This window comes from Leptopilina heterotoma, unplaced genomic scaffold, assembly GCF_015476425.1.
Source record: "Leptopilina heterotoma isolate Lh14 unplaced genomic scaffold, ASM1547642v1 Lhet_14, whole genome shotgun sequence".
Lineage (NCBI taxonomy): Eukaryota > Metazoa > Arthropoda > Insecta > Hymenoptera > Figitidae > Leptopilina > Leptopilina heterotoma.
In genome coordinates, this window is record NW_025110859.1 from 3541104 (window position 1) to 3553891 (window position 12788).

General features: G+C 22.2%; 3 protein-coding genes across 4 annotated transcripts; 2 read left to right on the plus strand and 1 right to left on the minus strand.

The window, feature by feature from the left end:
- Positions 1-1180: 1180 nt before the first annotated feature.
- LOC122497903 (ran-binding protein 3) lies at positions 1181-7129 on the minus strand. Of its 2 annotated transcripts, none has more exons than XM_043605302.1 (5): positions 7079-7129; positions 6732-6818; positions 6149-6232; positions 5401-6074; positions 1181-2398 (listed from the first exon to the last, which is right to left on the minus strand). In XM_043605302.1, the coding sequence occupies exons 1-5, from the start codon at positions 7092-7094 to the stop codon at positions 2087-2089; spliced, it is 1173 nt and encodes a 390-aa protein (XP_043461237.1). In that variant the 5' UTR covers positions 7095-7129; the 3' UTR covers positions 1181-2086. The 2 variants fall into 2 exon arrangements, with proteins under 2 accessions (XP_043461237.1, XP_043461236.1); XM_043605301.1 differs by having other exon boundaries at positions 6149-6235.
- A 283-nt stretch (positions 7130-7412) lies between these two features.
- On the plus strand, positions 7413-10531 carry LOC122497904 (28S ribosomal protein S23, mitochondrial). Its single transcript, XM_043605304.1, has 4 exons — positions 7413-7593; positions 9841-10002; positions 10092-10194; positions 10297-10531. Exons 1-4 carry the CDS (start codon positions 7550-7552, stop codon positions 10456-10458), a joined length of 471 nt encoding a protein of 156 aa, XP_043461239.1. The 5' UTR covers positions 7413-7549; the 3' UTR covers positions 10459-10531.
- Positions 10532-10700: 169 nt separating this feature from the next.
- LOC122497905 (protein C10) lies at positions 10701-11630 on the plus strand. The gene is made up of 3 exons (XM_043605305.1): positions 10701-10900; positions 11002-11178; positions 11338-11630. The coding sequence occupies exons 1-3, from the start codon at positions 10864-10866 to the stop codon at positions 11469-11471; spliced, it is 348 nt and encodes a 115-aa protein (XP_043461240.1). The 5' UTR covers positions 10701-10863; the 3' UTR covers positions 11472-11630.
- The last annotated feature ends 1158 nt before the right edge of the window (positions 11631-12788 follow it).

Below are 12788 nucleotides of genomic sequence, written 5' to 3' on the forward strand. Positions count from 1 at the left end.
AGTTTTTGTAAATAATTAAATTCGTTTGATGAATTTCTTTAAGTTTTACTTGAAATAATGTACTTTTTTTAATAATTGTAATTGAAAATTCTGAAAATATATGAATTCCTGAGAAGAATTTTATTATTTATAAAAATAATTTAATTCTTGCTATGAATTTTACAACTTAAAAAAATAATTGAATTCTTTCGAAGGATTTATTAAAATTTTAGAAAATGATTGAATTCTTTCTTGAAATGTTGTTGAAAATAATCGAATTTTGGCAAAAAGTTTTACTATTTATAAAAATAATTGAATTCTTCGGAAAAATATTATTATTTATGAAAATAATTGAATTCTCGTGAAAATTTTTGAAAATATAAACAATAATAATTAATTATGTTGTTAATAAGTGAATTAATTTGCTAGTAAGATTATAATTTTTAAAACAATAAATAAGAAGAGAAAATAATAAATGGTGAATATTTTCCTCTTCGTATTTAAACGAAATTAAAACTTTTTTGTGTTTTTGAATTTAAATTTGAACTATAAACTAAAATTATATTTGTATTAATTTTTCAGTTAATTTTTTTGTAATTTAATCGAAAACTTAAGTTTAGAAATAACTTTAAAATTAAAAAAAAGAAGGTTAAATCTAAATAAAGTGGTATTAAAACTACATCTTCAACAAATTTTTGATATTTTTTATGCAAATAATCGTATATTTATGCAACCAAAGTACTATTGTTGTGAATTGAAATCACAGTTTCATTATAATTTATTACACGGATAAAGAAATGATCTCATCTTATTAAATATTAACTAAAAAGTAAACTAATTCATTCGTTTAATACGGTAATGACTCGTAAAATGAATCTCTCTCCACATCAACACTGACAATTATTAAAGAAGTATCACCATATTTATTTTATCACTAATACCTATATTCTTATGTACAGCTACAAAAAATTTAATAGTACTGTTCTTTTTTTTAATATTCTAAAGAAAAAGTTCATTTTCTAAAGAAAAAAATGTTTTTTTTATAGCAAATCCTATTATTTTCCTTTTTGCAAATAATTTAAAAAATACTATTCTTCGTTACATTGAATTCTTTACGAGTAAACTTTTTTTTTTCTTCAAGATAAACTCTACACGAGATAGAATTAAAAAAAATGGTATAATTAATAAAAAAAAACTCAGATAATGATATTTCCACTGTATTTACAGTCAGATAATTAATTTTTATAAATTGCTCGAAAACGGTTACAAACAAGTTTCCTTATGTCCAAATTTTGCATTTTTTTTTCTAACAAATTCAAAGATTTTTTGTATTTTCAAAATTTTCTAATTTTTCCAGAATTAATGTAAATCAAGAATTTTTTTTTTCCTAAAAGTCGATTTATGAAACAATTAATTTTTGTAAATCATGCTCAAACTTTTGTAATTAAATAATAACTGGTTGACTATATAATAAAATTTGAATGAGAAAGATTCGAAAAAAATTCTATTTGAAAAGCTAAGTCTAAGAGTTGCATTTCTTTTCTTCATTTCATTTTGAAAATTTGTCAATTCTCCGAATTCTCTGTATTTTCGTAGATAATGCGAGATATCATTATACAATATAAAGATATATTTATAACTCATATTTTTAATTAAAAAAAAAAAAAAAATTCTAGCCATCGGAAAAATTTTACAAATACAATAAATGTTTTCATACAAGCTATTTTTATAATTTATATAATATTATGCTACAATTCAAATTATTCCTATTTCACAGAAAAAAAAACAAAAAAATTTACGAGCCCTCCGATTCTCTTATGTAAAAAAAATAACTTTCTCTATTGTTTCTCTCTGTTGAGAGAAAAATTTGAGAGAAAAAAAATTGTATAAAAATTATTTTTTAAAAAAAAGGAAAATATGTACCTGTTTGGAAAAAAAGATGTTTCTCTAATAATGTAAATAAAGCCTTTTTTTTGGAGGGTGTCAGAGATGAGCTTATTTACGCATAAATGCGTCCAATTCACGGAGCTTTCTGTTTTTGCAAGTATAGAAGTGTACATGATTTTTTTTTTAAATTTCTTATTTCACAATGAATGTCGAACAATTGTCACTGATTAGTTGCCTGTCGTTTCGGTTGACGTTCCTTGGCACGTTTTAATCGTTGCGTTAAATGATCCTCAAGTAAATCAATTTCTTTCGGCGATGCTTGAACAATGAAAATTCGAAGATCACCATGAATGTCCATTGCAGTTAGCCTCAATGATTTTGGACCAGCTCGCTCAGCAGTCATGCCGGGCCATATTTTTGTATTGAGAATTAATCGCTGCGTACCAGCCGTGCGACTAACTAAACGAGATTCATCATCTCGATCGTTTAATCGTAATGTCCCTCTCCCTCTCTCCTTATAACTACTACTCACCTGTAAAAATAAATTTTTTTTAAATATAAATAAATAAAAATATACATACTATCAGGGTTGCCACGGTTTTACTCATTTCAAATTCCCTGACTTTTCCAGGTTAAAAAACGAAATTTTTCCAATTTTAAAACTACAACATTTGTTGCCAACAAAAATTTAATTTTGTTATTCCCTGACTTTTCCTTGAATTCCAGACAAAATTCTTACTTCTCCTTAATTCTAAAGAATATTCTCATTCAGTTTAAAAATTATTACTTAGAAAAATGTTCTATTGCTTCTTTTTTAAATAAATATTAAATCATTATTATTTTATTACATATTTATGAAAATAATAATTGAATTTTTGCAAAGAATTTTATTATTTACGAAAATAATTGAATTTTTCCAAAGAATTTTATTATTTTTGATAATGATTGAATTCTTGCAACGAATTTTATTAAAATGTGTTTTTGAAGAATTTTTTATTAAAAATTTTGAAAATAATTCAATTCTTTTCTGGAATCTGCTGGAATTAAATTTAAATTATATTTGAAAATAGATTAATTTTTATAAAAAAATGTTATCAAAATTTTATTTTCGAGAAATTAGATTAAAATTGTATTAAAAATAATTGAATCTCTGTAAAAAAAAATTTGATTGAATTGAGAAAAATTTTTGAAAATAATTGAATTTTGAAGAATAAATTTATTATTTCTAAAGATAATTGAAATTTTGACGAGAATTTTTTTAAACTTTTGACCATAATTGAATTTCTGTAAAGAATTTTATTACTTTTGAAAATAATTGAATTCTTAAGCCGAATTTTAATGATATATTTCTTTTTAAATAATTGAATTCTTTTGTGAAATTTTATTGAAATACATAGATATTAAAAATAATGGAATTTTGATAAATTATTGAAATTAATTTAATTCTACAAAGAATTTTATTAAAATTATTTTGAAAAAAAATTGAATTGTTAAAGAGAATTTCATTAAAATTTTTGAAAATAATACATAAATTATAGGAAGGCTTTTTAAAATTATTGAATTTTTTTTTTGATGAATTTTAATAAAATTTTTTAAGAATAATTACATTTTTCGAGAAATTCTATTAAAATTGTATTAAAAATAATTGAAATTCTGCGATGATTTTTATTATTTATGAAAATAATTGAAAACCTATATAGAATTATTATAAAGTCAAGAAAATAGAAAACCAAATTTTTGTGACAATTCCGAAGTTGTCACAAAAATTTGTTTTTCTATTTCCTTGACTTTTCCCTGATTTCCAGAAAATATTCAAACTTTTCCCCTTATTTCAATAATAACTAACTTTTGTAAATATTTAATAAACATTGAATTTAACGATCATTCCGAGTCAGGTGGCTGACTGACTCATGGTCACCTGACTCGGAATGATCGTTAAATTCAATGTTTATTAAATATTTATAACAACCGAGTGATAATATCATATAATAATTTTAACTTTTGTAAAATTCAATTATTTTAAAATAATTTTTTAATATTCTTTCAACATTTTCTTTTCAAATATTTTCAATTTTATAATTAATGTATTGAAAATCATCGAATTGTTGCAAAGAATTTTATCAAAAAATTTGATAATAATAGAATTCCTTCAAAGAATTTTCTTATTTAGGAAAATAACTGAATTCTCGCGAAAATTTTATTAAAATTTTTAAAAATCCTAATTAAATTCTTTTGAAGAATTTCTTTGATTTTTTCTTTAACTAATGGAGTTTCTTTAATAATTTTAATTGAAAATGTTGAAAGCAATTGAATTTTATGAAGAAGAATTTTATTAAAATTGTATTGAAAATAATTGAATTCTTGCGAAGAATTTTACTATTTATAAAAATAATTGAATTTTTTCGAAGGATTTATTAAAATTTTAGAAAAAAATTGAATTTTTTTTTAAATTTGTTAAAATTTTTTTAAAAAATTGAATTCTTCCCAGGAATTTAATTAAAAATTAAAATTTGTTTTGAAAATAATTAAATTTTTGTAAAGATTTTACTATTTAAAAAATACCTAATTGAATTGTTTAGAAAAACTTAAAAAAATTAAAAATTTTATTAAAAATGATGAAAATATGAACAGTAATAATTAATTTTGTACTTAATAAGTGAATTTTTCAAATTTTGATTATGAAATTATTTTAAAAATTTATATTTAAAAATAAAAAAGTTTGTAATTTCCATAATAATAATAAATTGAATATCACATTCCGCGCGCTGGCGCGCGTAACATTTACTAGTTTTTAATAAAATTTTTCGCAAGAATTCAATTATTTTCCAAAATTTCAATAAATTACTTCACAAAAATTCAATTATTTTCAATATAATTTTAATAAAATTTCACGAAAGGATCGAATTATTTTTATAAATTTTTAATAATTGAAACAATTTAATTTTTTTCAAAAATTTTAATAAATTCTTCGCAAGAATTCAATTATTTTCATAAATAATAGTAACATTCAAAGAAATTCTTTAAAAGAATTTAATTAAGCTTTTCAAAAATTTCAATAAAATTTTAATTTTCTTGTTTCGCAAGAATTCAATTGAATCGAGAATTTCGAAAAGGGCTCAATTCGGTTTTTTGAAATTTTACAGGAGACACAAAAAATTATTTATTTCACTGTTTATTTTAAACAGTTTTAAATAATTATACTTTATACAATTTGCAAATTATTTTGTCACTTCTGTGAAAATAAATAATATTGATCAAACAAAAAATAAACAAATGACATTCAATAGAAATTGAACGAATCCAAATTGTATTTACATAATACAACTACAAAATGCGTGCACTTAGATTTAAGAATAGTGTAAAATAATAATTAAATGAAATAATATTCCCCATATGGAAAAATCAAAAGAAAACATGGAAAAGTAAAAAGGGGCATTTTTTAAAAAATATTCTAAAAAATCCGAGGTCTGAAAATATTTAATATTTAATTTAAATTGAATTAGTAAGAATATTAGATTAAATAAAAAGAGAAACCTTGTCAAACGCGAAGAGCTTGCAATTGATCTGTAAGACATTTGTCTCGCCTTCCTCTCCAGTGAGCAATGCAACTTCATTATATTTTCGTTTATTCGCTCTTGTTGCCTCCTCTAATTCCTGTGCAGCTTGAGTTAATGTCAAACCAGGACGACTTGTACTTCGCGTGACTGCAGTCACATTTGAAAATAATAATTCCGAAGAGCCATTTTCATTAGTTTCCTCCTTCATTTCTTCGTTTGCCGATTGATCGGATGTTTCGCCATCGGTCACAACTGTTACGCGTTCTTTTATATTCTGTCCAAATACAAAGCTAGGTGCCGAAGAACTTGGTGCTACTGTATTATTTAAACTATTCTCATTTTCCTTTGAACTTGCACCGAGAGGTAAAAATGTTGGTTTCACGTCCATTAATTGCTTCTCTTTTGATTCATTCTTCTCATTACATGCATTATTCTCCGTTGGTGTTTCCGTTTCTCCTTCTATTACATTATCATTTGTTAATTTTGCGAATGGATTATGAAATTTAGCCGGTTGTAGGACAAGTTTTGTCGATGGTCCTGGATTATTAGCCACGGAATTTAATTGCGATGGTCTTAATAGTGAAGATTTGGCTTTAACATAGTCACATGATGCAAATGAACTTCCCAATTTTGACGAAGCCAGTATGTTACCTATTTAATTTGGAATTGCAATTTATTTTCGCCTTTTTTAATTATAGTTATAAAAAAAAAGTATAAAAACTCACCCTTTATCAGTCTTTTATTAGATATTTGATTCCGAGATGGTAGAGGGGCTTCTGAATCATTATCAGTTGACTGACTTTCAACTTCTTCTATAAAAATAACAATTTTAACGAAATTAAAAACTCCGTTACAATAGTACGACAACTTCAAAGTTAAAAATAGAACAATTTATCAAAGAAAGTAAAGAGTTGAAAAATTTGAATAAGGGATTAATTCCAAACAACTAAATAAATTTTTCCATAAGTTAATTGCAAGGTTAAGGACAGAAGTTATGTCTATAAATAATTAATTCCCGTCGATCGTTACTGAATAATTAAAGAAAACAACACTTTCGCACTATGTATTTACATAAATAAAATTTAACAAACAAAAAGCAAAGATTCCAAAAATATAAAACAAATATTCAAATTATTTTCAAAATTCACTTTATTGTAAAGAAAAATTAAATATTACCGAAGTTCTAATTTAATAAACAGTTTTGTAAAATACTCCCAGGATTATTATTATTCAAACGAATATATAAACATAAGGAAAAGTGCAAAATCCATACCAAACAATACTTAAATTTTCTCATATTAAACATACCATTAGCGGAATTTTCACTCGATTCCTCTGGAGTGTCGTATTTCATATTGATTACTGGTTCAGGTCCATTCGTTTTTTCGTTACTATCTGTATATTAGAAATAAAATAAGAGATTAAATATTATTCTCTGAATGAAAAGGAGATATATATATGCGAACACTCTCAATCCTCACGGTATTAAAATTTAGGTTAGAAAATTTTACTAAATTTTTTTAGAAATTACAAATTTTTATATAATAATTATGTAGATAATTTAATTGGATTATGGAAATTATTTATTAATATTGCACAACACTGGAAATAACATTAAAAATAATAAATAAATGAAATAATTCGGTAAAACGCACCCTTACAATCGGCCATTTTTCTGTGAAACAGACAGAGACAGATTCTGTCCTTACACTGACATCTATATGATTAAAATCGCGGGAAAAAATACATTTTAATTTTTACATTTTATTTTTAAGATCAATTTTGTAAATTTTTTTTCTAATTTATGTGTAAATTATTTGCGAAATTAAAAATAATAGTGAGGAAAGAGAAATATTTCATATTTAATTACTTGTAAATTAAATCCATAGATTTTTGAGATTGCAAATAGATGAAATATAGATAGCGCAAGTTTATATTTCTATTTAAATTTAAGAGTTGCCTTTCTATAGATTTTTTTGGTTTCAGTTTATCAGCTGATAACATTATTGTTGTCTTTTTTTGAGGTTAGTTTAATGAAAATTCAAGAATAATTAATAATTTAATATAGATAGTTTAATGAAAATTCAAGAACAATTAATAATTTAATATAGAAAGAAAAAATAAATATGGCACAGAGTAGATTGGAAAAAATCGGAACTATTTTTATGAGGTAATTAAAAAAATTTCTTTGGCATTATTTTTTATAATATAGATACCGGGCTCGAAACTAGTGAAAGTATTTAAAAATACGGACTTAACGGACCAAAAAAGAAAAATTATGGACCATTTACGGATCAATTACTGACAAAAATATAAGGGCTCCGAGTCAAATAAGACAACATTTTACTTAGAAACTAAACTATAAATTAAATTTTTTCATATAACTATAAAACATGAAGATATCGATCACTCCGAGTCTTCAACTCGGAGTGATCAATTTCTTCATGTTTTATATTAATTATTTTATTATTATTTGTGAAAATAATTGAGAAGAATTTTATTACTTTTGAACAATATTTAATTTTTGCGAAGAATATTATTACTTTTGAAAATAATTGAATTTTTGCAATAATTTGTAACTTTTACAAAATTGAATTTTTTTCGTATTTTTAACTAAAATTCTTCTATAAATGCATTATTTTTAATAATTTTTGAAAAAGTTCTTTAAGAATTTTCAAATTTATTTGTTTTTAATTCCATTTTACAAAATTTCAATTATATTCGTAAATTCTTCAATTAAATATATATTAAAAAATAAAAACTTTAAATTTAATATAAAAAAAATTCACTTACACTTTTTCAATAAAAATTAATTTCAAAATTCAATTATTTCTAAAAAATCACGTTTTAATATTTAATTATGATATAAAATTTTAATTGAAATTCATTTTTAAATCAATTTTTATTAGAAAATTCTACTAGAATTCAATTATTTAAATACAAAAATAAATAATTTATTGAATAATTGAATGTTTCTTAAAATTTAATTCCCATAAAGAATTTTATCAGCAAATTTTTAAATAATTGAATTCTTTCGACGAATTTTAATAAAATTTTTAAGAATAATTACATTTTTCGACAAATTCGATTAAAATTGTATTAAAAATAATTGAATCTCTGTAAAAAATTTAATTATTTATGAAAATAATTGAATGATTGCGAAGAAATTTATAAAAAATTTGTAAATAATTGAATTCCTGTGAAATTTTTATTATTTTATGAAAATAATTAAAGGTTTACATAGAATTTTATTAAAATTTTTTTTATATAATTGAATTCTTTTCGACAATTTTTTTTAAAATAATAAATATTGAAAATCATTGAATTGAGGTAAGTTTTTAAAAATAATTGAAATTTTGACAAAAATTTTATTAAAATTTTGGAAAATAATTAAAATTAAATTTTGTTTTTAAGTGTTTTTAAAGATTTTAGTATAAAGCCTTTTCAAAATTCAATTTTTTCTAAAAATTCACACTATAATGCTTTCAATATTCAATTTTTATCTAAAATTTGAAGTGAAATTTATTTTTAATTCAATTATTTAAATAAAAAAAAATAATTTATTAAATAATTGAATTCTCATAAAGAATTTTATCAACAAATTTTTAAATAATTAAAGTCTTTCAACGAATTTTAATAAAAGTTTTAACAATAATTAAATTTTTCTAGAAATTCCATTAAAATTGTATTAAAATTCAGCATTGAGTTTTATTATTTATAAAAATAATTGAATTTCTAAAAAGAATTTTATTTACGAAAATAATTGAATCCTTGTGAAAATATTATTATTTATGGAAATAATTATATTATTTAGAAGAAATCTATAAAAAAGTTTGTAAATAATTGAATTCCGGTGAAATTTTTATTATTTTATGGAAATAATTAAATGTTTGGGTTGAATTTATTAAAAAATTTCTAAATAATTGAATTCTTTTGGAAAATTTTATTAAAATAGCAAAAATTATTGAATTAAGAAAAATTTTTCAAAATAATTGAAATTTTGTCCAAGAATTTTATTAAAATTTGTGAAAATAATTTAAATTCGAAGAAGAATTTTATTATTTCTAAAAATAATTGAAATTTTGACGAGAATTTTTTTAAATTTTTGAACATAATTGAATTTCTGTGAAGAATTTTATTACTTTTGAAAATAATTGAATTTCTGCAATCATTTGTAATTTCTCTAAAATTCTCCAAATTATATCTTACAATTTACGAACTTTTTGTCCTTTTTCTTTCAAATTACGGACTTTACGGACCTTTTTTTTAAAAAAACGGACTTTTACAGACTTGAAGCAAATTTACGGACCTTTAAGGAATTTACAGACCTAGTTCGAGCCGTGTAGTTATGAAAAAAAATTCTATAATCTAATTTTCAATTAATATATCATTCCTCATGAGTTGAAATTTCTTCTAGAGTTCAGAATCTTGTGAAAGGAGGTGTTTTAAAAAAAGATGAACTACCAATTTGGTACGCTGTTTATGAAGCTTTTCCACCGAAATATGAACCAAGATTCGATAGACCAGGATCTATAGCTCCCTTGTCAAATATTTATTACACTGAAGATCTTATAAGAGCGTAAATAATGTTTCAATATATTTTAAATTAAGTTTCAATTTCAATACATTACCAAAGAGAAATTAAAATTAAAATTTTTACAATTCTAGAAAATTTTATAAAGACTTCCCGGGCTTGACAAATCCAGCATTGAGTTCCAATGAGCCAACGAAATGTCAACAATTTATTGAAGAATATCGAAAATTGGAGAAGGTATGAAAAATATATTTCTTTATTTTTGTAACTGATAATCTAATTTTTTAGTTGGAATTGACTAATTTTGCATATTTAGTGAGATATAAAATATTTTCTTAGGAAGGAATTCCGGAAAATGAAATCTACGATAAAACAAGAGAGATATTTTCTTCAAAGTTGGAAACGGATCGTGAACGAACCACTTCGACACGCTTTGAAGAAGTTAAACCTGCAAGAAAACAAAAGAGAGCTATTAATATTCTTGATTTAATGAAAGAGTGATGTAAAAGTCAAAATTTAACCTAAATTGTTACACTTTACGAATAAGTAGATTTAATAAATGTTTTTTAAAATATTTTCTAAAGTTTTTGAAAACTTTTTCTTCCCTTTACTTATTCCTCTCCCCATCTTCTTCACGAATCGGTTCGGTCGCTTTATATAAGAAAATAATGAAAATAATGAATTAATTTCAAATTTAGCGTTCATTGTCAATCTACTTTACCGACGCAGTAAAAATGAAGTATTTTTATAGGTTAGGTTAGACGCCAGAAAAAAATAAACATGGGACAGTGACAGAAATTTTGACAGTTGTCGAAAACAATAAATATAGTATAAGAATCTCCATTTTAAGGAAAATTTGTTTTAATAACTACTAAATAATTTAGTATCTATATTTTTTCTCGAAAAATGACAACGTTTAGTTGCACTCCAGAATCAGCAAAAGGTAAAACAAAACAAAATTTTATAGGTTAGGAATTGTTTCTTACTATAAATAATTATACAAATTGTAAGTACAAAATAAATAAGAATTATAATTTTTTTAAGCTGTACTAACGGACGTTTTGACGGCATTAAATGCCCCAGAAAATATACAAAAAATGTCTGTTGCAAAGGAAAATTCTGGTAATGAAATGTTAAAAATGATGCAGTTTGTTTTTCCCATTGTTACGCAAATACAAATGGAAGTTTTACGAAAGTACGGTTTTCCTGAAGGAAGAGAAGGTTTGTTAATAAATAATAATAATGTTTATAAATTTATAATACCAGTTTTGTTAATTCAATAATATCTTGAATCTTTTGAAATCAGGAATGAGATATTTTTAATCATTTCACTTGTCGCGATGGAATCAATTGAAAAAAAGAATTATACTTTTTTTTAAGGAACAGTTCAATTTGCACAATTAATTAGAACTCTAGAGAGAGAAGATTCGGAAATTCTACGACTGCATAATCAAGTGAGGCAACATTTTCTTCCACATATTCCAGTTGATACGTCAGCTGAGGCATCTCTTTAATTTTCTCAAACAAATTCTCTTTTATTTTTTATATAAAATCAAGTTATTTTAAGCTACGCATTTATATTTTTTATCTTATGTTCAAAATCATATTACGCCTGTTTTTTTTTATCTATTTTTAATAATATTTTTTAAATAAAGTTCAGAATTTTTATTCAACTTACTCTATTTTATTTAAAAATTAAAATACTTTTAATTAAATTATTCCGTATTCCTAATTTTTGAAGGTTTAAAAAATTATGTTCTTTAAAGAACAGTGATTTTAATTAAATATTGAATTCATTTAAAACTCAAAATTATTAAAATTAAAATAATTAATTCATTTAAAAATTAAAATAATTAATTTTAAAAATGAAATCAAAAAAAATTTTTCACCACGAAGGAAATAAGAGGATGAAATTAAATTCTAAGAAAAAGTATTAAATTTTTAGGGATTAAGGGTTTTACCAAAAAATTCCATGAGTTAACTAAATATATCACTTTTTGATTTTACTTCCATGTTAGTGAATGATCAGATAAAATAGTCAAAATAGACGAATGATCGATAGAAAAAAATTAGATTACAAGAGAAAAAATTGAAAATTTTACCGGTTTAAAAATTTTATTGAAATTAAATTTATAAAATTCTAAAATAATAAAACGTCTTTCCTCTGAGTATAAATATCAACAAATAGTTTTAAAAGAAAGTAAAATAGGGGGAAATTAAAATATTTTCATCTATCGATCATTCGTTTTAAAGTATAATCATTATTATAATCCATTACAATTTTTACAATACAGATGTTATTCGAAATAAAAAGATTAAACGTCATTTTCAAGTTGCTGAGATAATATAAAAATAATTGTAATAATAATAATAATAATAATAATAATAATAATAATAATAATTATAATACAAATAGTAATTAAAATGCCAAAAAAGGAAAACAAAAATAAGACATTAAAATATGTCTAATAATTTTAATTAAAAAAATTTGTTACAAAGCTTATATCATATAATATAATACTTATTCTTTTTACAGAACTTAGATTAATTTATTCACTTTTGTATAGATTAGCAAAGAAGAATTAATTGATTAGTAAAATTTCCACTTGATAGATTCAATTAAAAATACTAATTATAATTGTCTTTTTTTTAATTAAATATTAACATAATTATTATTTCAATTAGTATTAAAAAATATATTTAAAATCATAATAGAATAAATTACAATGACAAAACAAAATTTCACTTAATGCCATTGAATAATTTTTCTTATTCTATTTCTCGTAACATCTCCATTATAAAAAATTGAGTTGAACAGAAGTTTAACACAT

Bases quoted from the DNA above. Each gene is read 5' to 3' on its own strand.
- LOC122497903 (XM_043605301.1), bottom strand. The intron at 6,236-6,731 runs GTATGTTTAATA...TTATTTTTATAG, and splicing joins GAGTGAAAATTCCGCTAATG to AAGAAGTTGAAAGTCAGTCA. The intron at 6,075-6,148 runs GTGAGTTTTTAT...CAAATTAAATAG, and splicing joins TAATAAAAGACTGATAAAGG to GTAACATACTGGCTTCGTCA.
- LOC122497904 (XM_043605304.1), top strand. From the start codon at position 7,550: ATGGCACAGAGTAGATTGGAAAAAATCGGAACTATTTTTATGAG. The intron at 7,594-9,840 runs GTAATTAAAAAA...AATTTCTTCTAG, and splicing joins ATCGGAACTATTTTTATGAG to AGTTCAGAATCTTGTGAAAG. The intron at 10,003-10,091 runs GTAAATAATGTT...TTACAATTCTAG, and splicing joins ACTGAAGATCTTATAAGAGC to AAAATTTTATAAAGACTTCC.
- LOC122497905 (XM_043605305.1), top strand. From the start codon at position 10,864: ATGACAACGTTTAGTTGCACTCCAGAATCAGCAAAAG. The intron at 10,901-11,001 runs GTAAAACAAAAC...AATTTTTTTAAG, and splicing joins CACTCCAGAATCAGCAAAAG to CTGTACTAACGGACGTTTTG. The intron at 11,179-11,337 runs GTTTGTTAATAA...CTTTTTTTTAAG, and splicing joins TTTTCCTGAAGGAAGAGAAG to GAACAGTTCAATTTGCACAA.